The 27,228-nt window shown below is 42.9% G+C and overlaps 1 protein-coding gene across 3 annotated transcripts in view; it reads left to right on the plus strand.

Annotated features, from left to right (window-relative positions):
• Positions 1–27,228, plus strand: part of stk3 (serine/threonine kinase 3 (STE20 homolog, yeast)) — a 449,830-nt gene that overhangs the window by 146,739 nt on the left and 275,863 nt on the right. For 2 of the 3 annotated variants that reach the window (XR_006311343.2, XM_043687660.2), the window contains exons 5-6: positions 10,528–10,692; positions 13,858–14,025. Coding sequence is in view for 2 of the 3 variants with exons in the window: in XM_043687660.2 (XP_043543595.2) it covers positions 10,528–10,692; positions 13,858–14,025 (333 nt within the window). In the remaining variant the exon portion in view is untranslated. The remainder of the gene's footprint in view (positions 1–10,527; positions 10,693–13,857; positions 14,026–27,228) is intronic. The other variant, XM_043687663.2, reaches the window with a different exon arrangement.

Genomic DNA, 27,228 nt, shown 5'->3' on the forward strand with positions numbered 1-27,228 from the left:
CTGTGTTTAATTGTTCTTTTATGTACCTGTTAACTAAGGTTGTATTGATACATCCGGAGCAAAATGCAACATAAAAAAAGTATCATATTTGACTTCCTTATTGTAGCTTTTTGTAAGGGTTAAATAATTGTAGCATGAACAAACTTGAATCATAGCATGAAATAGTCTCTTGTTTTTAACTCCTGTCAAAACCTTGATAAATTTTAACTTCTGTTAATTTTTTCCTGAGCGTTGTGTCCTCCAAGGAGAATATAACTCCAGCTTCTCTAATCTCTCCTCATTATTGAAATACTTCAAACCTGTTATCATTGTAGTTAAGCTCTTCTCTACCCTCTAAACCTTGAAATTATTCTTAAAATAACGAAAAATTGAAATTAAAGAACTTGACAGAATGCACAAAATTGAATATGTGCTTCAGCTGAAGCATAACCAGTGTTTCATTAAACTTCAGCATAACTTTATTTTGTACTCAGTGTCCCAATTAAAAATGTTGAGCCTTATAATGCACTTATAAAAGTGCAGTGCGATAAGAAGTAGTTAGTTTGATTTTTGCAGAAGAGATAGCCACTTTGAATTTATTTGTACTTCTTTTGAAGTTGTAACTAGATCATGGGGAACCTGCTGATTTAGCATATGGATTTGCAGAAAGCATTCATTAAGGGACTATGCAAGGTATTAATAGGTAAGATACGGGTTACTGGAATTATTAAAAATATATTAGTATGAGAAGAGGATTGACTTATGACAGAGCAAAGCATGGGCACCAATAGATCATTTTCAAGTTGGCAAGCTGTGACTAGTGCTGCAAAGATCAGTGCTGTGGCCACAATTGTTTACAACATACTTTAATGACCTAGATGAAGGGACAGATAATAATATATCCCAGTTTGTTGATGAGACAAAGCTTGATGGAAAGTTAAGCTGTGTGGAGGACCCCGAGGCTGAAAAGTGGTCTACGCAGTTTCAGTGGGTTAGCAGTAAGGTAAATGGGATGCTTGTCGTTATTACAATAGGATTGGAATACAGGAATAAAGGGGTCTTGTTACGGTTATACTGCGATTTGGTGACACCATATCTGGAATACTGCGTGCAGCTTCAATCTATAAACTTAGGAAAGAATAAAGTCACAGAGATGTACAGCACAGAAATAGACCCTTAATCCAACTCATTCATGCCAACCCAATCTAGTCCCATCTACCAGCATTCAGCCCATATCCCTCCAGACCCTTCCTGTTCATATACCTATCCTGATGTCTTTTAAATGTTGCAATTGTACTACCCTCCACCACTTCCTTTGGCAGCCCATTCCACACATGCACCACCCTCTGCATGAAAACATTGCCCCTCAGGTCTCTTTTATATCTTTCCCCTCTCACCCTAAACCTACACCCTCTAGTTGTGGACTCCCCAACCCCAGGGAAACGACCTTGTCTATTTACCCTATCCATGCCCCTCATGACTTTATAAACCTCTATAAGGTCACCCCTCAGGCTCCGATGCTCCAAGGAAAACAGCCCCAGCCTATTCAACCTCTCCCGACAGCTCAAATCCTCCAATCCTGGCAACATACTTGTAAATCTTTTCTGAACCCTTTCAAGTTTCACAATATCTTTCTGATAGGAAGGAGACCAGAATTGCATGCAGTATTCCAAAAATGGCCTAACCAGTGTCCTGTACAATGGTAACATGACCTCCCAACTCCTGTACTCAATACTCTGACCAATAAAGGAAAGCATACCAAATGCCTTCTTCACTATCCTATCTACCTGCGACTCTACTCTCAAGGAGCTATGAACCTGCACTATGAACCTGGTCTCTTTGCTCAGCAACATTCTCTATGACTTTACCATTAAATGTGTAAGTCCTGCTAAGATTTGCTTTCTCAAAATGCAGCAGTGATCATAATTTGATTGATTTACTCTGCAAGTTGAGAGAGAGAAGATAATGGTATTACAGCTGAATAAAGGCTACAGAGGAATGAAGGAGGAGCTGGTTAGAATTTACTGGGAGAGGACCCTAGCAGGAAAGTCAGTGGAACAGTATTGCTAGGGATTTCTGGGAGTAATTCAGGAGACACAGCAGAAATTCATCCCTAGATGGGCGGCACGGTGGCACAGTGGTTAGCACTGCTGCCTCACAGCGCCAGAGACCCGGGTTCAATTCCCGCCTCAGTGTGGAGTTTGCACATCCTCCCCGTGTCTGCGTGGGTTTCCTCCGGGTGCTCCGGTTTCCTCCCACTGTCCAAAAATGTGCAGCTTAGGTGAATTGGCCATGCTAAATTGCCTGTAGTGTTAGGTGAAGGGGTAAATGTAGGGGAAATGGGTCTGGGTGGGTTGCGCTTCGGCGGGTAGGTGTGGACTTGTTGGGCCGAAGGGCCTGTTTCCACACTGTAAGTAATCTAATCTAAAAAAGAAGCATGGTACAGGGAGGATGAGGCAATCATGGCTGACTAGGGAAGTCAGAGATAGTATAAAAGCAACAAAGAAAGCATATAATGTGGTGAAGGGCTGTGGACATCTCGATGATTGGGAAGCTCACAAAGACCAACAGTGGGTCACAAAAAAGAAATGAGGTGGGAGAAGATTAAATGTGGGGGTAAGCTAGCCAGTAATATAAAGGAAGACTATAAGAGGTTCTTTAGATATATAAAGGACAAAAGACAGGCAAAACTGGACATTGGGCTGCTGGAAAATGGCGCTGGTGTCATAGTAATGGGGAACAAGGAAATGGCTGAGGAACTGAATAATTACTTCACATCAGTCTTCACGGTGGAAGACACAAGTAATATCCCAAATATTCAAACAATTGAGAGGGCAGAGCTGAGCATATTGGCCAATACCAAGGAGAAGGTGCTGGAAAAACTAAATGGCCTGAAGATGGAGAAATCACCTGGACCAGATGGACTACACCTCAGAGTTACTAAGGGAGATAGCTGAGGAGATAGCAGAGGCGTTCGTGGTGATCTTTCAGGAATTGCTAGAATCAGGGAGAGTACTGGAAAATTTCTAACGTGACATCCTTGTTTAAAGAGGGAGTACAGCAAAAGAAGGAAATTACAGACCAATCAGCCTAATTTTGGTCATGGGTAAGATCCTGGAGTTCATTGTGAAGGGATGAGATTTCTTAATACTTGGAAGTTTACAGTAAAATATGGCAAAGTCAGCATGGTTTCATCAAGGTGAGGTCACGCCTGACAAATCTGTTAGAATTCTTTGAGGAAACAACAAGTAGTTTAGACCAAGGGAGCCAGTGGATGTTATCTACCTGGACTTCAAGAAGGCCTTGGACAAGGTGCCTCAGAGGAAACTACTGAGTAAGATAAGGGCCCATGGTGTCAGAGGCAAGGTGCTAGCATGGATAGAAGCTTGGCTGTCTGGCAGAAAGCAGAGAATAGGGATAAAGGGTCCTTCTCAGGATGCCAGCCGGTAACAAGTGGTGTTCTGCAAGGCTCAGTTTTGGGACCACAACTTTTCACTTTATACATTAATGATCCAGACAAAGGAATTGAGGGTATCCTGGCTAGGTTTGCAGATATAGACCAGTGAGCCTAACGTCGGTGGTGAGCAAGTTGTTGGAGGGAATCCTGAGGGACAGGATGTACATGTATTTGGAAAAGCAAGGATTGATTAGGGATAGTCATCATGTCTTTGTGCATGGGAAACAGAGATAAAAAGAAACTTCTTCAATCGGAGAGTGGTAAATCTATGGAATTCATTGCTTGGAGGCCAGGTCATTAAGGAGAAAATGAGGACTGCAGATGCTGGAGACCAGAGTTGAAAAGTGTGGTGCTGGAAAAGCGCAGCAGGCCAGGCAGCATCTGAGAAGCAGGAGAATCGATGTTTCGGGCATAACCCCTTCTTCAGGATTGAGGCTGGTGTGCCAAGCGGGCTGAGATAAAAGGTGGGCGGGGGGATGGAATTTGGGGGAGGTGCACTGGGAATACGATAGGTGGAAGGAGGTGAGGGTGATAGGCCGGAGAGGGCGTGGGGGGCGGAGAGGTCGGGAAGAAGATTGCAGGTCAAGAGGGCGGTGCTGAATCCGGGGGTTGGGACTGAGATAAGGTGGGGGGAGGGGAAATAAGGAAGCTGGAGAAATCTACATTCATCCCGTGTGGTTGGAGGGTTCCTAGGCGGAAGATGAGGCGCTCTTCCTCCAGGCGTCGTGTGGCCAGGGTCTGGCGATGGAGGAGGCCAAGGACCTGCATGTCCTTGGCGGAGTGGGAGGGGGAGTTAAAGTGTTTAGCCACGGGGCAGTTGGGTTGGTTGGTGCGGGTGTCCCAGAGGTGTTCCCTGAAACGTTCCGCAAGTAGGCGGCTTGTCTCCCCAATGTACAGGAGACCACATCGGGTGCAGCGGATACAGTAAATGATGTGTGTGGAAGTGCAGGTGAATTTGCGATGGATATGGAAGGATCCATTGGGGCCTTGGAGGGAGGTGAGGGGGGAGGTGTGGGCGCAAGTTTTGCACTTCTTGCGGTTGCAGGGGAAGGTGCCGGGAGTGGAGGTTGGGTTGGTGGGGGGTGTGGACCTGATGAGGGAGTCGCGGAGGGAGTGTTCTCTCTGGAACGCTGATAGGGGTGGAGAGGGAAATATATCCCTGTTTGGAGGTGGCGGAAATGACGAAGGATGATACGATGTAGGTGGGATACAAAGGTTGGTGGGATGGAAGGTGAGGACCAGTGGGGTTCTGTCCTGGTGGCGATTGGAGGGGTGGGGTTCAAGGGCGGAGGTGCAGGAAGTGGAGGAGATGCAGTGGAGAGCATTGTCGACCACGTCGGAGGGGAAGTTGCGGTCTTTGAAGAAAGAAGTCATTTGGGCTGTTCAGTAGTGGAATTGGTCCTCCTGGGAGCAGATGTGGTGGAGGCGAAGGAATTGGGAATATGGGATGGCGTTTTTACAGGGGGCAGGGTGGGAGGAGGTGTAATGTAGGTAGCTGTGGTAGTCAGTTGGTTTGTAGTAAATTGAGTATGGCCATTGTCATGATTATGGCCAGGTCATTGAGTATTTTTAAGACGGAGATAGATACGTTCTTGAATATCAAGGGTTACGGGGAGAAAGCACGAGAATGGGGTTGACAAATGTATCAACCATGATTGAATGGCAGAGGAGACTCAATGGGTTGAATGGCCTAATTCCTGCTCCTGTGTCTTATGGTCTGATTATGGTCTTACTGTATTGGTTTCCTTGTCTAAGGATCAATGTAAGTGCATTGAACCTGGATTTTTAACCTGGTGTTGTGTGATTTTTAACTTTGTCCACCATAGTCCAACACCAGCTCCTCCACAGCATTGACAGCAGTTTAGGCAAGGTTTTCCTTGGGTTGTCTGATGAACAGTCTAAACTTGTATCACCTTGGGTTTAGACGATTTATGGGCAGCGTGATTTGAAACATATAAAAACAGAATGCATGTTAAAAGAGTATTCCCTCTTAAGGGAGAATGTAGAGCTAGGGGACTCTTTAAAAATAAAAGATCACCCATTTAAGACAGGTGAGGAAAATTGTTTTATTCTGAAGGTTGTGAGTCTTCAAATTTGTTTCCTCAAAAGGCAGTGAAAGCAAAGTCTTTAAGCAATTTTAAGTCAAAGTAAGGTAGATTCTTAACAGGCAAGGTGGTGAAGAGGAGGCAAGAATGTAGAGTTATTAAATCATTCAAGATCATATTAAATGACAGAGCAAGCGGGAATAGACTCCTGTTACTAGTTAATATGTTGTTGCATGTCATTGTAAGATCTTTAGCAAGGTCCCATATGAATCACTGATAAAAAATGATAAAAGCACATGGAATCCAGACTTGGCAAGATCGATCCAAATTTGACTTCATGGTGAGAAATAGAGGGTAGTGGTCGAAGGTTGTTTGTGTGACTGGAGACCAGTCTTCAGTGGTGTACCACAGAGATCAGTATTGGGATCTTTATTGTTTGTTAAATATATGTCCAATAGAGATGAGAATGTGGAAGGGATGATAAGTTTACGGATGACGTATCGATTGGCTGGATGGTTCACAGTGAGGAAGAAGGTATTAGTGAGGAATAAGGAGACTATGGATGGATTGGTCAGATGCGCAGATCAGTGGCAGATTGATTTTAACCATGGAAGGTGTGAGGTGATGCACTTTGGAAGAAGTAGCATGTCAAAGGAGTACTTAATGAATCACAGAACACTGGGAAGCTCAGAGGAATCTTAAGGTGCTTGTTGTTGTGGTTCTGTTCGCCGAACTGGGAATTTGTGTTGCAGACGTTTTGTCCTGTCTAGGTGACATCCTCAGTGCTTGGGAGCCTCTTGTGAAGCGCTTCTGTGATGTTTCCTCCGGCATTTATAGTGGTTTGAATCTGCCGCTTCCGGTTGTCAGTTCCAGCTGTCCGTTGCAGTGATCGGTATATTGGATCCAGGTCGATGTGCTTATTGATTGAATCTGTGGATGAGTGCCATGCCTCTAGGAATTCCTTGGCTGTTCTCTGTTTGGCTTGTTCTATAATAGTAGTGTTGTCCCAGTCGAATTCATGTTGCTTGTCATCTGCGTGTGTGGCTACTAAGGATAGCTGGTCGTGTCGTTTCGTGGCTAGTTGGTGTTCATGGATGCGGATCGTTAGCTGTCTTCCTGTTTGTCCTATGTAGTGTTTTGTGCAGTCCTTGCATGGGATTTTGTACACTGCATTGGTTTTGCTCATGCTGGTTATCGGGTCCTTCGTTCTGGTGAGTTGTTGTCTGAGAGTGGCTGTTGGTTTGTGTGGTTATGAGTCCTAGTGGTCGCAGTAGTCAGTTCGGAAATGCTCTTGATGTATGGTAGTGTGGCTTGTCCTTTGGGTTGCGGCACGTCCTCATTCCGTTGTCTTTCCCTTAGGCATCTGTTGATGAAAATGCGAGGGTATCTGTTTTTGGCAAATACATTGTATAGGTGTTCTTCTTCCTCTTTTTGCAGTTCTGGTGTACTGCAGTGTGTTGTGGCCCTTTTGAATAGTGTCTTGATGCAACTTCTTTTGTGTGTGTTGGGATGGTTGCTTTCGTAGTTCAGGACTTGGTCTGTGTGTGTGGCTTTCCTGTATACCTTTGTGGTGAATTCTCCGTTCAGTGTTCTCTGTACCATCATGTCTAGGAATGGGAGTTGGTTGTCCGGTTCCTGCCTGAATGCCGAAAGAATCGAATCCTTCCACCATGTGTCAGATACAGACCACCAGTCAACAACCCACAAGCCAGGGACACAGCCAGACAGAACGGATTCAAGATGATCCAGGTAATGATTACAGATGCTCACAACAGACTTCACAAATGCAGACAAGAAATTGCACGCCAAAAATCGTTAATTTCAAAAACCACTAATCAGGAATGGACCCGGACCATAGAACAGGCCGTCACCATAGGACAGAACAGGACCACATACCGCATAAAAACGGCACTAAAAGAAAAAATGGCCAAACTAACACACAACAGAGGGGACACCACAACACACACCTGGGTTAGAAACCTCTCCCACAAACAGCTCACAGACACGGAAAGAACAATACTGGCCAAGGGACTCAACTACAACCACAGGGACGCCAAGACAGCAGACTTCCTAGCAGCACTAGAATGCACATTCAGGAACAATGGACTGACAGAAGAGACACAGCAAACAGTGAGACAAAGTATCGTACCGCTGATAACAAGGAAAAGACAAATACATAAGCTCAACACCAAGGAGAGGGAAGCACTAAAATCACTAAGAAACGATAAGAACATAATCATACTACCAGCAGACAAAAGCAGAATGACGGTCATCCTGGACAAAGCAGACTACATCCAAAAAATGAAACAATTACTTGCAGATACCAACACCTACCAAAAGAGGGAGTTTGACCCCACCCCACAGCTCACCAATAGGATAAACAACATACTGAGGAACCTACAAAAAAACGGACAGATAACCAGATTTGACCTACAAAGAATGAAACCTGAAAGCAACAACACCCCCAGAATCTATGGATTACCTAAAGTGCACAAACCAGACATTCCACTCAGACCCATAGCATCACTACCAGGGACACCATCACACAAACTGGCTAAAGAACTACAGCAGAAACTGAAACACCTGATCAGCGGATCCAGACACTCTATACAATCAACACAGGAATTCTTGGACATCATCAGAATTATACACATAGTCAAGAAAGAAACCATGGTCTCATTCGATGTAACGGCACTGTTCACCTCTATCGACAAAACCCTAGCCAGAGAAACAATAGCCAACCTGCTGGACATACAGAACAGACAACAGGACGGTGAACCTATCAACAAAGACTGCATACTCAAACTACTGGACCTGTGCCTCACAACACACTTCACATTCAGCAACCAAATATATGAACAAATCAACGGCACACCCATGGGCTCACCCATCTCTGGACTCATAGCAAGCGGTAATGCAAAGATTAGAACAAGCAGTCTTACCCCAAATTCAATCCAAACTCTGGGTCAGATATGTGGATGACACCTTTGTAATCATTAAAAACACAGAAATAGAGAACACACACCAGATCATCAATGCCACACTCACAGGAATCCGATTCACTAGAGAGGAAGAAAAGGACAACCAACTCCCATTCCTAGACGTGATGGTACAGAGAACACTGAACGGAGAATTCACCACAAAGGTATACAGGAAAGCCACACACACAGACCAAGTCCTGAACTACGAAAGCAACCACCCCAATACACACAAAAGAAGTTGCATCAAGACACTATTTAAAATGGACAAAACACACTGCAGTACACCAGAACTGCAAAAAGAGGAAGAAGAACACCTCTACAATGTATTTGCCAAAAACAGATACCCTCGCAATTTCCTCAACAGATGCCTAAGGGAAAGACAACGGAACGAGGACATGCCGCAACCCAAAGGACTAGCCATACTACCATACATCAAGAGCATTTCCGAACTGACAGCCAGACTACTGTGACCACTAGGACTCATAACCGCACACAAACCAACAGCCACTCTCAGACAACAACTCACCAGAACGAAGGACCCGATAACCAGCATGAGCAAAACCAATGTAGTGTACAAACTCCCATGCAAGGACTGCACAAAACACTATATAGGACAAACAGGAAGACAGCTAACGATCCGCATCCATGAACACCAACTAGCCACGAAACGACACGACCAGCTATCCTTAGTAGCCACACACACAGACGACAAGCAACATGAATTCGACTGGGACAACACTACTATTATAGAACAAGCCAAACAGAGAACAGCCAGGGAATTCCTAGAGGCATGGCACTCATCCACAGATTCAATCAATAAGCACATCGACCTGGACCCAATATACCGACCACAGCAACGGACAGCTGGAAACTGACAACCGGAAGCGGCAGATTCAAACCACTATAAATGCCAGAGGAAACATCACAGAAGCGCTTCACAGGAGGCTCCCAAGCACTGAGAATGTCACCTAGACAGGGGACGAAATGTCTGCAACACAAATTCCCAGCTCGGCGAACAGAACCACAACAACGAGCACCCGAGCTACAAATCTTCTCACAAACTTTAAGGTGCTTGTCCACATATCCCTGAAAGTGGCGGGCAGGTTAATTGAGTAGTTAAGAAGGCAAATTAGACACCTGCCTTTGTCTCTCATAACCAAGATTATCAAAGCAGGGAGTTTATGTTAGAGTTGGACAAGACTTTGGTAACGCCCTGGCTGGAGTACTGTATGAATTTCTGGTCACTGCACCAGGAAGGATCTCATTGCACTAGAGGGTGTGGAGAGGAGATTCATCAGTATGCTGCTTGAGATGGAGCATTTTAGCTACAAAGGGAGGTTTTATAAGTTCAGGTTGTTTTCTTTTCTAACCTAATAATCTAATAAAAGGTGTTTGGATGAGCATGGCTATGGGCCAAGTATTGGAAAGTGGGACAAGTGTAGATTTAGAGTAGTTTGACGGCGCAGACTTGATCTTCTGAAGGGCTTTTTCAATACTGTATGATGGTATAATTAACTACTTCAGAATTATGTTTGAAGTCTTGTAAATGAAGAATACATTCTTTAGCTTACTGTTTCATGGGACTTTTAAAATAAAATACCTGTGTTGTTCTCCTGTGTTTAATTTTTGGGGAGAACACATAATTTGCCATCATGCTATCATCAGTTTCACCTTCAACCAGCTTTTCTGAGCTGGTGGAAATGCCCAGAGAATTATTCCAGATTTCTTTTAAATGTTTCCCTGTTTCCAATCTTTGCCTCTGCTTGGAACTTCTTGAGTTGATTAACTTCTGGTCACAACCAAGTTTGAAATCCTATTGTTTTGGACAGTGATGTTCATGTGTCATTCACACTATTTTTTTAGATTCCTTGTATGGAAATATGAAAAAAAAACTAAGATACCGGGGATAGAAATTAGCAATGTGTGTCTCACTAAAATATAAGTAACTAGAAGAGAATGCTTTGGGGGATTTTATCAATTACAGTTTATATTTTAACATGTTAAAATATCATTGCATGTTATTACTGTAAACTAGCATTTAATATGTGCTATGTTCTGATTACAGCTAACAGAAGATGAAATAGCAACAATTCTTAAATCCACTTTGAAAGGGCTGGAATACCTACACTTCATGAGAAAAATCCATCGAGACATAAAAGCTGGAAATATCCTACTGAACACGGAAGGTCATGCAAAGCTTGCAGACTTTGGTGTTGCAGGCCAGTTGACAGTAAGTAGTCAGAAAGATTAAGTTATAATATTTGATGTCATTCAGGTAAAGTATGACTTCATGCAGGATAAAAATACTTTTACGCTGTGTTTACAATGAGATTTAATTCCAGTTTCGAGGCAATCTCTTACTTGTCCACTGCAACATTGCCAATGACCTTTCTCAGCAAATTGTACTCAATCAAATGAAACAGCAATACATTAATTGGCCCTTCATGTTAGCAGATTTAAAGGACTACTCACCTTTAAGCTGCGTCTTTCTATATTTTCTCATATCCTAAAAACTATTCAAAATGGCGCCGGATTGTGGCGACAATCAAAAATCTTTTCATTGTATTTTACCATTTTTCTCACTGTAACATACATATGACAGTAAAATCATTCATTTATTCATTCACTCATAGAATCTTAAAAGAAGTTTCTCCAGCAATTTCTGTTTTTGTTTCAGATCTCCAACACCCTTAGTTCATTGTAGGAGCAAATTATTGCAGATGCTGGAATATGTACTGAAAACAAAAAAGTACAGGAAATCACAGCGGGTCAGGCAGCATCCATGGAGTGAGCAAGCTAACGTTTCAAGTCCAAATGACTCTTCTTCAGAGTATCAACTGGTATGTTGGCCTTCAGTGCAAGAAAGTTTGAGTATAGGAGTAAGGAGATCTTCATGAAACTTTACAGGGCCTGGAGTATTGTATGCAATTATGGTCACATAGAAACATAGCATGTAGGAGCAGAAATAGGCCATTCAGCCCTTTCAGCCTGCTTTGCCTCTCAATATCATTGATCATCCAACTCAGTACCTTGTTTCCGCTTTCTCTCCAGATACTTTTTGGTCCCTTTTGCCGTAAGAACTTTGTTTATCTCCATCTTGAAAACATGAAATGTTTTGCCCTCAACCACTTTTTGTAGAAGAGAATTCCACAGGCTCACCACTCTTTATATTAAAATATAATCCTGATCGATCCAGTCTCTCCCTGTGTGTCAGGTCTCGCCATCCCAGGAATTAGTCTGGTAAACCTTCGTTTCACTCCCTTGACAGAATATCCTTCCTTAGATAAGGAGACCAGAACTGTACACAATACTCCAGATGTGGTTTTAATCAATGCCCTGTACAGTTGTAGGAAGAAATCTCTGCTCCTGTACTCAAATTCTCTCGCTATGTCTTCTTCACTGATTGCTGCACTTGCATGCTGACTTTCAGCAGCTGCTTAACAAGACACTTGCCCCATTCCCAACCTATCATCATTCATTTAATAATCTTCCTTCCAGGATTTTGCTTCCAAAGTATACCAACTCACATTTATCCACATTATACTTACGTGTCTACCATATATTTGCTCACTTACTGAACTTGATAAAATCACGCTGAAGTGTCCTTACCTAAAAGATATACTTGCCGACAAGGGAATGCACATAATTTCACCATGCTGATTCCTGGGATGGCAGGTTTGTCATGAAAGGAGTGATTGAATTGTCTGGACCTGTACTCACTGAAGCTGAGAAGATTGAAAGCGTATCTCAATGAAGTTAAAAATCACACAACACCAGATTATAGTCCAGCAGGTTTATTTGGAAGCACTAGCTTTCGGAGTGCTGCTCCTTCATCAGGTGGTTGTGGAGTATAAGATCGTAAGACACAAAATTTATACCAAAAGTTTACAGTGTGATGCAACTGAAATTATATATTGAAAAAGACATGTATTGTTTGTTACGTCTCTCATCTTTTAGAATGACCATGTTGGTTTCAGTTCTTTCATATGTAAATCGCAGAACCTTTTTTAAAGTTATATTCTCAAGTGAACTGTAACAATAGGTGTCATGTAACCATAAGAACTATATTTATTCAGCTGACAAGTTAGGAACAGGCTCGAGCAACATTGAGAAGGGCTGCAAGGGGAAAGATACGCTGCAAGGAGAAAGAACCAGTTTCCTTCAGATGAAAACGTTTGCACCATAGGAGGTTTCTCCTATTCGTGCAGTTGGTCTTGGACTTGCTTTGGTGCATGGTGACTGGGTGCCTCACGGCTACAGTCAACAGGATGTTCATATTGTGGACGAAACAGAAGTGGATTGTGGATGATCTGTTCATAATCACTTGCTCCTTCACTGACATGCAGTGGCAGGAGTCTGTGCCAGCTATAAAAAATACTGCAGCAACTCACCAATTCCTTCAAGATGACTTATAAAACTGTAGACGTTGCCACATAGACGACAAGAGCAACACACACTTGGGAGCACCATCACCTGTCCAATGAGATTCCCCATGAAGCCATACACCATCCTGACTTGGATCTATATTGCTGTTCCGCTCAGTGGCAAAATAGGTGTACCTACAGAAGATGGACTACAATGATTAAGAAGTGAAGCATTCTCAAAGGGCAGATTGGTGTACTGCTAAATCCTATGCACCAAAGGCAGCTCACTGTCACTTTCTTGAGCGCTGTCTGAGTTGAGCAACAGATGCTGGCCTTGCCAGCAATGGTTGCTGGATAAAATTATAAAAGGATAAAAATAGCACAAAGTTTACAGTGCGTAATCTTTAAAGCACAAGTTAAAATCCTAGAACAACACTTAATGTAAACAACTTATTCAGTCACTGTTAATCAGCAGCCAAGATAATCTCTTACATTTAAGACATCATTATAGTTGTGAAATGGTCAAAGTGAATAAAATGCTGTGGGGTTCTGAATTATAGGTGGCCTTTCTAAAAAAAAAAGAAATTACTTTCTTTTTCTGCACTAAGCAAGTCCTTTCTATTATTGGTTCAATGACTTATCTAGTGAAGAAACAAATGGGGCTGTAATTCGAGCTATCTCCACCCCATCACTACAGCAGAACTTTGGTAACCGTGGAATATATTGATTAAAATTTCTTGCCAGAGATCCTGATATCATCCTACAAGAGTTGCACCATTCTTGTGGAATTCCATCCATGGATTAAATGATTTGATATTTTGTTTCATGAAACAACATAAATTAAAATTGTTCTACATTTAAAAGTGGACATCACACTTCATATTCTGTGATCTCTATAGCGCAGTTGTTTAATCTTTAATTGCTTTCATTTTGAGAAAATGTTTAAAATTACAATAGTTACAACAATTACAATTTTCAGTATTTTTGATTATGATTAATTAATGAAGCTGCAAATGTGATGTGACTTGCAGGACACAATGGCAAAACGCAACACTGTAATAGGAACACCTTTTTGGATGGCTCCAGAAGTGATCCAAGAAATTGGCTATAATTGTGTTGCAGACATTTGGTCATTGGGAATCACCGCAATTGAAATGGCAGAAGGCAAACCTCCCTATGCAGATATTCATCCAATGAGGGTAGGTAACAGCTTAATAATAATCTTATTGGCATTATAAATATAATTAGGTACAATATTGATTTTGTAACATATATTTGAAATAGTGCTTTCAATAATTGAACATGATAATGCACACAGGTTGAATTGAGGCTGTGTCTATTGTCAATGTCACGTGATGAAGCCCTGTGTTCACACGCACATATTTGGGATATTGCAGCGCTTTCTCACTGCCAAGCAGCAGGATAGGCAGTTGCTGGTGATAAGGATATAGACTCATAGAGTCGTACAGCATAGATATAAGCCCTTTATTCCACCATGTTAATCAAAAACCAAATTATACTAATCCCATTTACCTGCACTTGGTTCATAGCCTATTATGCTCTGGCATTTTAAGTACTCAATCAGCTACTTCTTTCAAATTGCGTGAGTACTCATATGTTCATGTGGTGGAAATTTCTGAATACTCCCTGCATCCCTCTTCCAAACTCCAGCAGGCATGACACAGTAACGGTGTGGTTTAGCGACAGTCTTGCATTGAGGCTAAGGCACTGAGGGGGGTCTCAGGCGGAGATGAATCCAGTTAGGACAGAGGGACCCACCCCAACTTGTCACTGGGTGAACCTGTGATATAGAATTGTAGAGTCATGTAGCTTGGAAGAGGCCCTTCAGCCAATTGAATCTGTACCAAGCAATTGACACTAATTCATCTTTTCATCATTTGGCCTGTAGCATTGAATATGCTAACTTTTCATATGCTCATCCACATACTTTTTAAAGACTGTGAGGATTCTTACCTCCACTGCCTGCTCAGGTAGTGCATTCCAGATTCTCACCAACCCTTTGGATGAAACAAATTTTCTTAAATCCGCTATAAACCTCCTGCTCTTGATCTTAAAGTTATGCCCCTTATTATTGACCCTTCAACAAAGGGGAAGAGCTGTTTTGGATCCACCTTTTTAATGCCCCTCATAATCTTATATATATTAATCAAGTTCCATTCTCCGCAGCTTTCTCTGCTTTGAACAAAATAATCTAAGCTTGTCTAGTCTCTCTTCAAAGCTAAAATCCTCGGTAACATCCTGAATTTTCTCTGCATCCCTCTAGTACAACGATTTCCTTCCTAATGTGGTGCTACCAGAACTGCACACAGTGCTCCATTCGTGGCCTAATCAAAGTTTTGTACAGCTCTGACATAATCTCCCTGCTTTTATAATCTATGCTACTAAAAGTGGTAGGAATCAAAAATACTCTCAAGGAAGCTACCTTTCTTACTTTGGAACTGAACAGAGACTTGATATTCTGGAATGTGACAGGCTCAGAGTTAAGGCAGTCCTTATGATTGAATCTTGTATTCAGCAAGGTGGATAATGGGATCCAATGGATGGGATGCAGAAGGCATTTCACAAGGTGCCACATAAAGGGCTGATCCAGAATGTTAGATCTTGGGGGTTAAGGGTTGAGTATTGGCTTGGTTTGAGAATTGGTTGACTGATAGACAGCAGATGGTAGGGATAAATGGGTCCTTCTCTGAATGGCATTTTTTAACTAGTCAGGTGCTGTAGGGTTCAGTTCCTGGACTCAACTATTTACAATCTGTATAAATGATGTGCAAGCCGAGACAGAAGGTAATATAGCAATATTTGTGGATGATACTAAAATAAGTGGGAAAGTAGGCTGTGATGAGGAAATAAAACATTTACAAATGGATATTGATAGGCTTGCAGAATAGGCCAGAATCTGGCAGATGGAGTTTAATGTAAAAAATTATGAGGTTATCCATTTTGGTTGGGAAATAAAAGGACAAATTATTTACTAGGGAAGCAGGTTCATTGTGCGTCAGTGCAGAGGAATATGGGCATCCTTGTGCATGAATCATAGAACTGGATATGCAATTGCAGCATATAATAAGAAAGGCAAATGGAATTCTGCAAAAGGACTAGATTATAAAAGTAGAGAATTGTTGTTACAGTTATATAAGGCATTGGTGAAACCACATCTGGAATATTGTGTCCAGCTGTGGACTTCTTACATGAGGAAGGATGTGGAGCTATTGGAGGCAGTTCAGTGGGTGTTCACCAGGTTGGTTCTAGGGATGAAAGGGCTGTCGTATGGGGAGCACTTGAGTAGCTTGGGCCTGTACTTGCTGGAGTTCAGAAGAATGAGGAGGGATCAGATTGAGGTATATAAAATGCTAAAGGAGATTGGTGAGAGGTCATTGAACAGATGTTCCCTTTGTGGGACAGTCTGCAATAAGAGGTCATAGATATGGAATGAGAGGAGGTAGATTCAAAACAGAGATGAAGAGAAACTAGAGGGTTGAGAATGAATACATGACTGAAGAACTAGTGCAGAGGGCAGGGATTCAGATTTTTGAATCAGTGGAATCTTTTCTGGGGCAGAAATGACCTATACAAGAGGGCTGTGTTGCACCTGAACTGGAGGAGGACCAGTATCCTGGTGGGGAGATTTGATAGAGCTACTTGAGAATGTTTAATTTTGTCAATTATGAAGGAAATATGTAAGATAGAAGTAGAGAGGATGTTTCCACTGGCAGGTGAAACTAGGACAAGAGGGCATAGCCTCAAGATTAGAGAGAGCAGATTTTGGACTGAATTGTGAAAGAACTTCTTCACCCAGAGGATTGTAAATCTATAGAATTCCTTGCCCAGTGAAGTAGTTGATGCTACTTCAGTAAATGTTTTTAGAGCTAAGATAGATTTTTTTTTTTGAACAATTAAGGGATATGAGAGCGCGGGTAAGTGGATCTGAGTCCACGAAAAGATCTGCCATGATCATATTGAATGGCGGAGCAGGCTCGAAGAGCCAGATGGCCTACTCCTGCTCCTGGTTCTTATATTCTTATACTCTCTCTCTCTCTTTCTATCTCATGCACGCACACACACATATAAGTCTATGGGGTGAAGTTGCATTTGCAAACATGTTATGTTTTGCTCAAAAAGCACACAATTTGCAGGCAGTCAATCCATGTAATATTTTATAAATTCCTACTTTGGAAATAGAACCAGTCTGACTCAAGATTAGGATACAGAAAGACTCTAACCTCACACCTTTAATGCATTGTCTCAGCTGAGATGTCACCTTTTTAAAAATAAAACCCTTAGTTACCTCAAGAATGTGTTTTAAAAGAAGTTCTGGGATTTATATATTAATGTACCAAAACCTACAACCCATTCGAAAAGATAAAATACCTAACAGCAATCTAGGTTTGTTCAATACCTCGTTTTGGTTGCATGACACTGTAGTCTTTTGCTATAAATTCTGTGTCTTATGATCCTGCTCCACAGCTACCTGATGAAAGAGCAGTGCTCTGAAAGCTAGTGCTTCCAAATGAACTTGTTGGACGGTAACCTGATGTTGTGTAATTTTTAACTTTGTCCACACCAATCCAACAATGACACCTCCACATCTTATTTAAGAAAGGCTGCAAGGAAAAACCCAAGAACTACAGACGGGTGACCCTGATGTAACTGTTGAGTAAGTTGTTGGAGGGGTTCTGCGAAACAGCATCTGCATGCATTTGGACAGGCAAGGACTGATAGGGATAGTTAGCATGGCTTTGTGCATTGGAAACCGTGTCCCACAAACCTTTCACAGCAGAGAGCGGCGCGAGCTGGGCGGAAGTGAAGTTGGAGTGCAGAGCTGGTCGGGAAGGTAAGTGATTGATATTTGAGTGGGTGTGTTCTAGACCCCAGGCCCTACAAAGTAGGGCCTCCCTCCCATCCTCCTCCTCTAACCTAACTTTAAAGTCCACAGGTAAGCTACTCAGTGTTCTTGTTTTGGAGACTAAGTGTAGAGTAATGGCAGCGCAGGCAGTGGAATGTTCCTCCTGCAGGATGTTTGAGGTAAGGGTGACCACCGATGCTCCTGCCGACTTCATTTGCAGGAAATGCAGTCAGGTTCTGCTCCTCACAGAACGCGTTAGGGAACTGGAGCTGGAGTTGGATGAACTGAGGATTATTCGAGAGGCTGAGAAGGTGATAGATAGAAGCTACAGGGACATAGTTACGCCAGAGAACAGAGGTAGCTGGGTAACAGTTAGAGGTGGGAAGGGGAGGAAGCAGACAGTGCAGGGATCCCCTGTGGTCGTTCCCCTCAACAATAAGTATACCGCTTTGGATACTGTTGGGGAGGTGGGGGGAAGGCCTAGCAGGGGTAAGCTGCAGTGACCGGGTCTCTGGCACGAGGTCCGGCTCTGAGGCTCAGAAGGGAAAGGGGGAGAGGAGGAGAGCGCTAGTTATAGGAGACTCTATAGTTAGAGGGAGTGACAAGCGGTTCTGTGGACATGGGTGAGACTCTCGGATGGTTTGTTGCTTCCCGGGTGCCAGGGTCCAAGACATCTCGGACCGTGTCTTCAGAATCCTTAAGGGGGAGGGTGTGCAGCCAGAAGTCGTGGTGCAAGTTGGCACCAACGACATAGGTAGGAAGAGGGGTGGGGAGGTCATTCAGGAGCTCAGGGAGTTAGGCTGGAAGCTAAAAGCTAGACGGACAGAGTCGTCATCTCTGGGTTGTTGCCGGTGCCACGTGACAGTGAGGCGAGGAATAGGGAGAGAGTGCAGTTGAACACGTGGCTGCAAGGATGGTGTAGGAGGGAGGGCTTCAGGTATTTGGACAATTGGACTGCATTCTGGGGAAGGTGGGACCTGTACAAGCAGGACGGGTTGCACCTGAACTAGAAGGGCACCAATATCCTGGGGGGTAGGCTTGCTAGCACTCTTCGGGGGAGTTTAAACTAATTTGGCAGGGGGATGGGATCCGGACTTGTAGTCCAGCAAGTAGGCTAGCTGTTTGTCAGGATGTCCAAGAATGTAGGGAGGCTGTGGAGAAGGTAGCACTGACAGGGAATACTTGGGGACACAGAGATGGGTTCAAGTGTGTATACTTCAACGCAAGGAGTATCAGAAATAAGGTGGATGAACTTAAGGCATGGATCGGTACCTGGGACTACGATGTTGTGGCCATCACGGAAACGTGGATAGAAGAGAGACAGGAATGGTTGTTGGGGGTTCCTGGTTACAGATGTTTCAGTAAGATTAGGGAGGGTGGTAAAAAAGGAGGGGGGGTGGCATTGCTAATTAGAAATGGTATAACGGCTGCAGAAAGGCAGTTTGAGGGGGATCTGCCTTTGGAGGTAGTTTGGGCTGAAGTCAGAAATAGGAAAGGAGCAGTCACCTTGTTGGGTGTTTACTATAGGCCCCCCAATAGCAGCAGAGATGTGGAGAAACAGATTGGGTAACAGATTTTGGAAAGGTGCAGAAGCCACAGGGTAGTAGTCATGGGCGATTTCAACTTCCCAAATATTGATTGAAAGCTCTTTAGATCAAGTAGATTGGATGGGACAGTGTTTGTGTAGTGTGTCCAGGAAGCTTTTCTAATTCAGTATGTAGTTTGTCCGACCAGAGGGGAGGCCATATTGGATTTGGTACTTGGTAACGAACCGGGATAAGTGATGGGCTTGTTAGTGGGTGAACATTTTGGTGATGATGACCACAATTCTGTGACTTTCGCCTTGGTTATGGAGAGAGATAGGTGAGTGCAACAGGGTAGGTTTTACAATTGGGGGAAGGGTAAATACGATGCTGTAAGACAGGATCTGAGGAGCATAAGTTGGGAGCATAGGCTGTCAGGGAAGGATGTCGTGGAAATGTGGAACTTTTTCAAGGAACAGATACAACGTGTCCTTGATATGTATGTACCTGTCAGGCAGAAAAGAGATGGTCGTGTGAGGGAATCTTGTTTGATGAGGGAGGTTGAATGTCTTGTAAAGAGGAAGAAGGAGGCTTACATAAGGTTGAGGAAACAAGGTTCAGACAGAGCATTGGAGGGATACAGGATAGCCAGAAGGGAGCTGAAGAAAGGAATTAGGAGAGCTAAGAGAGGGCATGAAAAATCTTTGGCGGATAGGATCAAGGATAACCCCAAGGCATTTTATGCGTATGTGAGAAACATGAGAATGACGAGAACGAGGGTAGGTCCGATCAAAGACAGTAGTGGGAGACTGTGTATTGAGTCGGAAGAGATAGGAGAGGTCTTGAATAAGTACTTTTCTTCAGTATTTACAAACGAGAGGGACCGTATTGTTGAAGAGGAGAGTGTGAAATGGACTGGTAAGCTAGAAGAGATACTTGTTTGGAAGGAAGATTTGTTGGGCATTTTGAACAACTTGAGGATAGACAAGTCCCCCGGGCATGACGGGATATATCCTAGGATTATGTGGGAAGCGAGAGGAAATTGCAGAGCCGTTGGCAATGATCTATTCGTCTTCACTGTCAACGGATGTGGTACCAGGGGACTGGAGAGTGGCGAATGTTGTGCCCCTGTTCAAAAAAGGGAATAGGGATAACCCCGGGAATTACAGGCCAGTTAGTCTTACTTTGGTGGTAGGCAAAGTAATGGAAAGGGTACTGAGGGATAGGATTTATGAGTATCTGGAAAGACACTGCTTGATTAGAGACAGCCAGCACGGATTTGTGAAGGGTAGGTCTTGCCTTACAAGTCTTATTGAATTCTTTGAGGAGGTGACCAAGCATGTGGATGAGGGTAGAGCAGTGGATGTCGTGTACATGGATTTTAGTAAGGCATTTGATAAGGTTCCCCATGGTGGGCTTATGCGGAAAGTAAGGAGGCATGGGATAGAGGGAAATTTGGCTAGTTCGATAGAAAACTGGCTAACCGGTCAAAGTCAGAGAGTGGTGGTAGATGGTAAATATTCAGCCTGGAGCCCAGTTACAAGTGGAGTTCCGCAGGGATCAGTTCTGGGTCCTCTGCTGTTTGTAATTTTTATTAATGACTTGGAAGAGGGAGTCGAAGGGTGGGTCAATAAATTTGTAGATGATACGAAGATTGGTGGAGTTGTGGATAGTGAGGAGGGCTGTTGTCGGCTGCAAAGAGACTTAGATATGATGCAGAGCTGGGCTGAGGAGTGGCAGATGGAGTTCAACCCTGTCAAGTGTGAGGTTGTCCACTTTGGAAGGACAAATAAGAATGCGGAATACAGGGTTAACGGTAGGGTTCTTAGTAAGGTGGAGGAGCAGAGGGATCTTGGGCTCTATGTTCATAGATCTTTGAAAGTTGCCGCTCACGTAGATAGAGCTTGTAAGAAGGCCTATGGTGTATTAGCGTTCATTAGCAGAGGGATTGAATTCAAGAGTCGTGAAGTGATGTTGCAGCTGTACAGGATCTTCGTTAGGCCACATTTGGAGTACTCTGTGCAGTTCTGGTCGCCTCACTTTAGGAAAGATGTGGAAGCTTTGGAGAGGGTGCAGAGAAGATTTACCAGGATGTTGCCTGGAATGGAGAATAGGTTGTACGAGGATAGGTTGAGAGTGCTAGGCCTTTTCTCATTGGAATGGCGAAGGATGAGGGGTGACTTGATAGAGGTTTATAAGATGATCAGGGGAATAGATAGAGTAGACAATCAGAAACTTTTTCCCCAGGTACAATAGAGTGTTACAAGGGGACATAAATTTAAGATGAAGGGTGGAAGGTATAGGGGGGATGTCAGGGGTAGGTTCTTTACCCAGAGAGTGGTGGGGGCATGGAATGCGCTGCCTGTGGGAGTGGCAGAGTCAGAATCATTGGCGACCTTTAAGCGGCAATTGGATAGGTACATGGATGGGTGCTTAAGCTCGGACAAATGTTCGGCACAACATCGTGGGCCGAAGGGCCTGTTCTGTGCTGTATTGTTCTATGTTCTATGTTCTATGTTCTAAACTTGATTAAGTTTTGTGAAGAGGTGACCAAGAAGCTAGATGACTGCAGAGTGGTAGATGTTGTCTACCTGGACTTTAGCAAAGCCTTTGACAGGGTTCCGCATGGTAGACTGGTAGGTAACATTAGATCTTATGGGATCTAGGGAGAGTTAGCCAACTAGATATAAAATTGGCTTGATGGTAGGAGACAGAGGATGGTGATAAAAAGTTATTGTTCAGACTGAAGGACTGTGACACAAGAATCAGTTCTGTGTCTACCATTGTTCATCATTTATATAAACAATTTGGATGAGAATATAGGAGGCATGGTTAGTAAATGTGCAGATGATACCAAAATTCGTGGTATAGTGGACAATGAAGCAGATTATATCAGAGTACAATGGGATCTTGATTAACTGGGCCAGTGGGCTGAGGAATGGCAGATGGAGTTTAATTTAGATAAATGCGAGGCAATGTACTTTGAGCAGGTGTGTAACTACACAATTAATGATAGGGACTTGGGATGTGTTGTCGAACAGAGACCTAGGGGTGCAGGTACATAGCTCCTTCAAAGTGGTAGACAGGATGGTGAAGAAGGCTTGCTTTCGTTGGTCAGAGCATTGAGTAGTGGAGTTGTGATGTCATGTTACAACTGGCGAAGCCTCATTTGGAGTACTGCATATAATTCTGGTATAAACACGATTTACAAGAATGTTAATGGGACTAGAAGCTTTGAATATAAGGCAAGGCTGGATAGGCTTAGACTTATTTCCCTGGAGCATTGCAGGCTGAGGGGTTATCTTACAGAGGTTTATAAAATCATGAGGGGTATAGACAAGGTGAATAGCCAAAGTTTTTTCTCCAGGGTAGGGGAGTCCAAAACTAGAGGGCATGGGTTTAAGGTGAGAGGGGAAAGATTTAAAAGCAGCAACTTTTTCATACAGAGGGTGGTGCATATGTGGACTGAGCTGCCAGAGGATTTGAATTGAATTGAATTAGGTTTATTGTTCACATATACTTACATGAATGCAGTGAAAAGTTTGCAAGTTGCCACTTATGGCTCCATCTTGGTACAAACAGAAAAATAAAGAAAATAAAGTTTAAAAAGTTAAATGTTCTCGTTCTTCTTACTAAAAAGTAGAATAACAAAGAAACACAGTTAAAAGATTAACACCATAGTCCATAAGCGCCTTGCCATGTTGGGCTTGCACTCCTCACAAGAGCTCGAATTCTCCCGTTTCCACCCGCTCCAGGCTGCCTGCTTTTGCTCTTGCTGCCAGTCGGCCTGGGCTATATACTCCTGTTCCCACCTGCTCTCGGGCCACCCCGGGCTGCCTGCTCCTGCTGTTCTCCCTGGCTGCCCCAGGCTGTTGCTCTTGCTGTTGCCACTGGTTGCCTCTGGCTTCCTGCTCCCGTTCTGTCTCCTCTGGCTGCCCTGAGCTGCCTGATTCTGGTCTCCCCACTGGCTGCCTCAGGCTGCTTGATCCTGCTCTTGCTGCTGATCAGTTCAGGAGTAGTTGCATGCATTTGCTACCGGCCACATCAGGCTGCATGTTTTTGCTCTCACTGCCACTTGAGATGATTGCCATCGATGCCGGGGACCTCTCTTGTCGCCGCGTTGGGTTCGCCTTCCCTATACTGGCTCAATCTCTTCCACAATGAATTGATAGAGGCAGGCACAGTTGCAATATTTAAAAGCCATTGGGACAGATACATGGAGAGAAAAGGATTAGGAAAGGTTTATGGGCCAAATGCAGGCAAATGGAACTAGTTTGGTTTAGGAAACCTGTTCAACGTTGGGCCAAAGGGGTTGTTTCCATGCTGTATGACTGTATGACTTGATGACTGTAGCTGTAACTGTGTGATAGGTCAAATGGTCAGTCGAAATATAAAGAGTAGCAGAGAGCGACGAAATAATTAATCAGGTGGACCAAAATAGCATATGAGACAAAGCCCCAGACATGGTAGGCAGGGTGAAATTGGCACCTATTTTGTGGACAGGATTCTGAAGCTTTCGCTGGATGGAGTGGTACACAGGACGAGGAGTGAAGCCAGAACACATTATGCCAGCCAGCCAGCTCCAAGGTTGTCACCCAGTTTAGAGCAGTTTCTGCTGTCCAGAGGTGTAGCCACCACTGAATGAAGAAGGTCACAACCTTCTCCAGTTCACCACTATAAGTGCTGTCAACTTTTCTCTGAAATGCCTATCTCTGTTAATGGATCCACATCCAACCAACGCCCATGCTCTATCACTCTCGCTAAAGAATGCAACATCTTCCCCACTCGCCTTTATCCACGACAGCCTGCTTCACCACATGTTCTGACACAGGTTTCTGAAATAAGTTTATTGCCTTTGTTTTTTGAGCAGCCTAATCCAAAATCAACAGGCATTTTTTTTTTATTTAGCCTACTTTCTGATATTTCATTGTCACAGCTTAACCAAGCTGGCACATGTGAGACTGCTGTAAAAGAAAAATGGCTTCAATGTTGGATTTATTTTCGGTTGTTCATGAGATTTGAGCACTGCTCGCAAGTCTAACACTTGTTGGTCTCTTCTTATCCTTGAGAAAATGTGGTCTTAAACGGTTGTAGTCCATGTGGTGTATGTAAAACTTTCCTTATACAGTTGAGGGCCCATTTCAAGGCAATCATGAGTAAACCACATTACTGAGATTCTGGAAATGCATGTAATAATGTCTTTGAACCAGATGAGATTTTACAACAACCCAGCAATTCAGGCTTACCAGTACTGATACAAAACCTTTTTATATTTCAGGTTTATTAGTTAATTGAATTTAAATTCTACCAGCAGCTGTGATGGAATTTGAACATTGCCTCTGGAGATTTCAAAGCTCTGGATTACCATTCCACTTTCATTACTGTTATGGTACCATTCTCAACTGGAAATATTTAGAAATACATAATAGAATCAAACAGAGAGCGTGGCTTCATGAAAGGGAACTTGTGTCAGGAAAATTCATTAAAGTTATTTGAGTGGAAAGCAAGTAGTATAGATAAAGGCGACTAATAGATGTAATATATTTGGATTTCCAAAAGGTGTTTAATAAGGTACTGCACATAAGGCTACTCGGTAAGAGCCTGTGGTGTTAGAGTACCAAATTATTATGGATAGAGGAATGTCTAGCTCATAGAAGGCACTGTTGAGATGAAAGGACATCTTTAGGCTGGCAACCTATACAGAATGTAGTGCCACAGGGATGATTGCTGGGGCCACAGTCATATTAATAACTTGAATGTGCTATCTTCAGGTTTTTGCATGTCACAAAAATAGGTGAGAAGGCAAGTAGTCGGCATGGACGGGTTGGACCGAAGGGTCTCTTTCCATGCTGTACACCTCTATGACTCTAGTGAGGATGACACAATAATCCAACATAGAAATATAAACAGGCAAAATGAATAGCAAAAACTTGGTAGATAGTGTTGGAAAGTATGAAGTCATGCAGTTTGACAGGAAGGATAGAAGAGCTGAATATGATTTCAATGGGGAAAGTCTTCAGAAAGTTAAAGCATGGAGGGACTTGGAGTCTTTTGCATGAATCACAAAAAGCCAGCGAGCGAGTTTATTAGGCAATAGGGAATGCAAATGGACTATCAGCCTTCATATTAAAGGGAATAGAATATAAAGATATGGAGACCTTCTTAAAACTCTACAAGGCATCAGATCATTGCTGTAATACTGCGAACAGTTTTGGTCCCTTTTCTAAGGAGTGATGTCATGGCATGAGAGACAGTCCAGATAAGGTTCATTAGGTTGATTCTGGTTTTGGAGGGGTTTTCTTACAAGAGTCAACTGGGCTTATATTCTTGGAGACCTTATTAAAGCATAGGTAATTTGACAGGATAGATGCAGAGAGGTGGTTTCCCTTTATGGGAGAGTCAAAGACCAGAGGACATAATTTCATCAATCAGGGGACATAATCTCATAAACCAGAGGGCATGCTGGTCAGCAGTGACTGGTGACAATGTTACTGGACTTGCAATCCAGGACACCAGGCCAATGCCCTTGGGACATGGATTTGAATTGTAGCAAATTGAATCCAGTAAGCATCTCAAATAAAGAAATGCCCAGTGGTATCCATGTATCTGTGATGTTTGTTGTAAAAACTGAATTGGCTCACTAATGTACTTTTCTAATGCCATCTTTAACATGGTTTGCCCTACATGTGTCTCTTGGTTCTGTATTTTTAAAAATTATAATGAATGATTAATTCTTTGAGATATCAGGAATCATTGGTGAAACTGATTAACAGTAGTCCAACAAAACATGAAAATGGAGGGAGTAGGTTGATTGGTGCATTGAGCCTGCATTGTCATTCAACGTGATCATGACTGATTCTCTATCTCAATGCCAATGCTCCTGCTGTCTATCCATACCGCTTGACTTATTTAGCCTCTTGACATCTATTTTTTTCTTGTGTATATATAGAGTACCTTGGCCCCCACTCCACTCTGGGGTTGAGAATACCACAGATTCACCACTGTAACACTCTTGACTAAATACTTTTCCGCTCATTTCAGTTTGAAATGGCCAGCCCTGAGAACATGATCTCGTTTTGTGTACACTTCTATCCCCTGCCAGGGGGAGCATCATCTGAGCGTCCAATCTGTCTGCCCCTTTCAGAATTTTATATGTTTTAAGGACATACCTTCTTATTTTTCTAAACTCAATTGTATAAGCGCCCTGTTGATCTAATCTCTCCTCCTACAACAAATTTGCCATCCCAGGAATCCGTCTAGTATTGGTCAGAGTTTGCTGGAGTGGAGCATCCTGCATTACACCCCAGTAAGTTTTCCTTGCATCTTTAAGCTTGAATATTTTTGATGTATACGTTGCTCATTGTGCATATTGATAACATGGTAATTGAATCATTTGTGAATGATCAAGCTTGAGATGTGTCCCTTAACTAGCGAGAATTAGTGAAAATTAGAACTAGTAAGAAGGAGCATGGACAATTTAGACAGAAGGGCCTATTTCCATGCTGTAAACCTTACTCTATTAAGAGTTACTAACAGGAGTGGTTGAGAAGGAACTTGGGCATTTTAGACTCAGATCGGGCACAGAAAGAGAGACAAAGAGGGAGAAATAAAAGTTGGTCAAAGAGAGCAAAAGTCAGAAAAAATAAGATATTGCCAATCTTGAAATAAACATCTATCGACACTGCTAATTGCCTTTAATATGACTATGAACTCGTATATGACAGTAAAATATCATCTGTATTGATGTGATTCTACAGAATAAAGTTGTCACCTTGTACCTTTTGCAGTGTAATCAAGTAGCATACAGCCAAGGGCATAAGTATTTGCAATTCGATGATCCTAATGAAATGCTAATTGGAGTAACATAGTATACAATGATTTTCCTTTTTTAACCAGAATAAGGTTCCAATTAAGCGTATGAGCTCATCTTTTCTAGTCAAAATGCAGTTACAAAGGAAATTTAAACCATATACTTGAGATGATGAATGGATTTCCTATCTTTTGATTAATCATGC

The sequence above is a fragment of the Chiloscyllium plagiosum genome, unplaced genomic scaffold, assembly GCF_037043375.1.
Source record: "Chiloscyllium plagiosum isolate Xiang-an unplaced genomic scaffold, Cpla_swu_hap1 HiC_scaffold_4, whole genome shotgun sequence".
In the NCBI taxonomy this organism is placed as follows: domain Eukaryota; kingdom Metazoa; phylum Chordata; class Chondrichthyes; order Orectolobiformes; family Hemiscylliidae; genus Chiloscyllium; species Chiloscyllium plagiosum.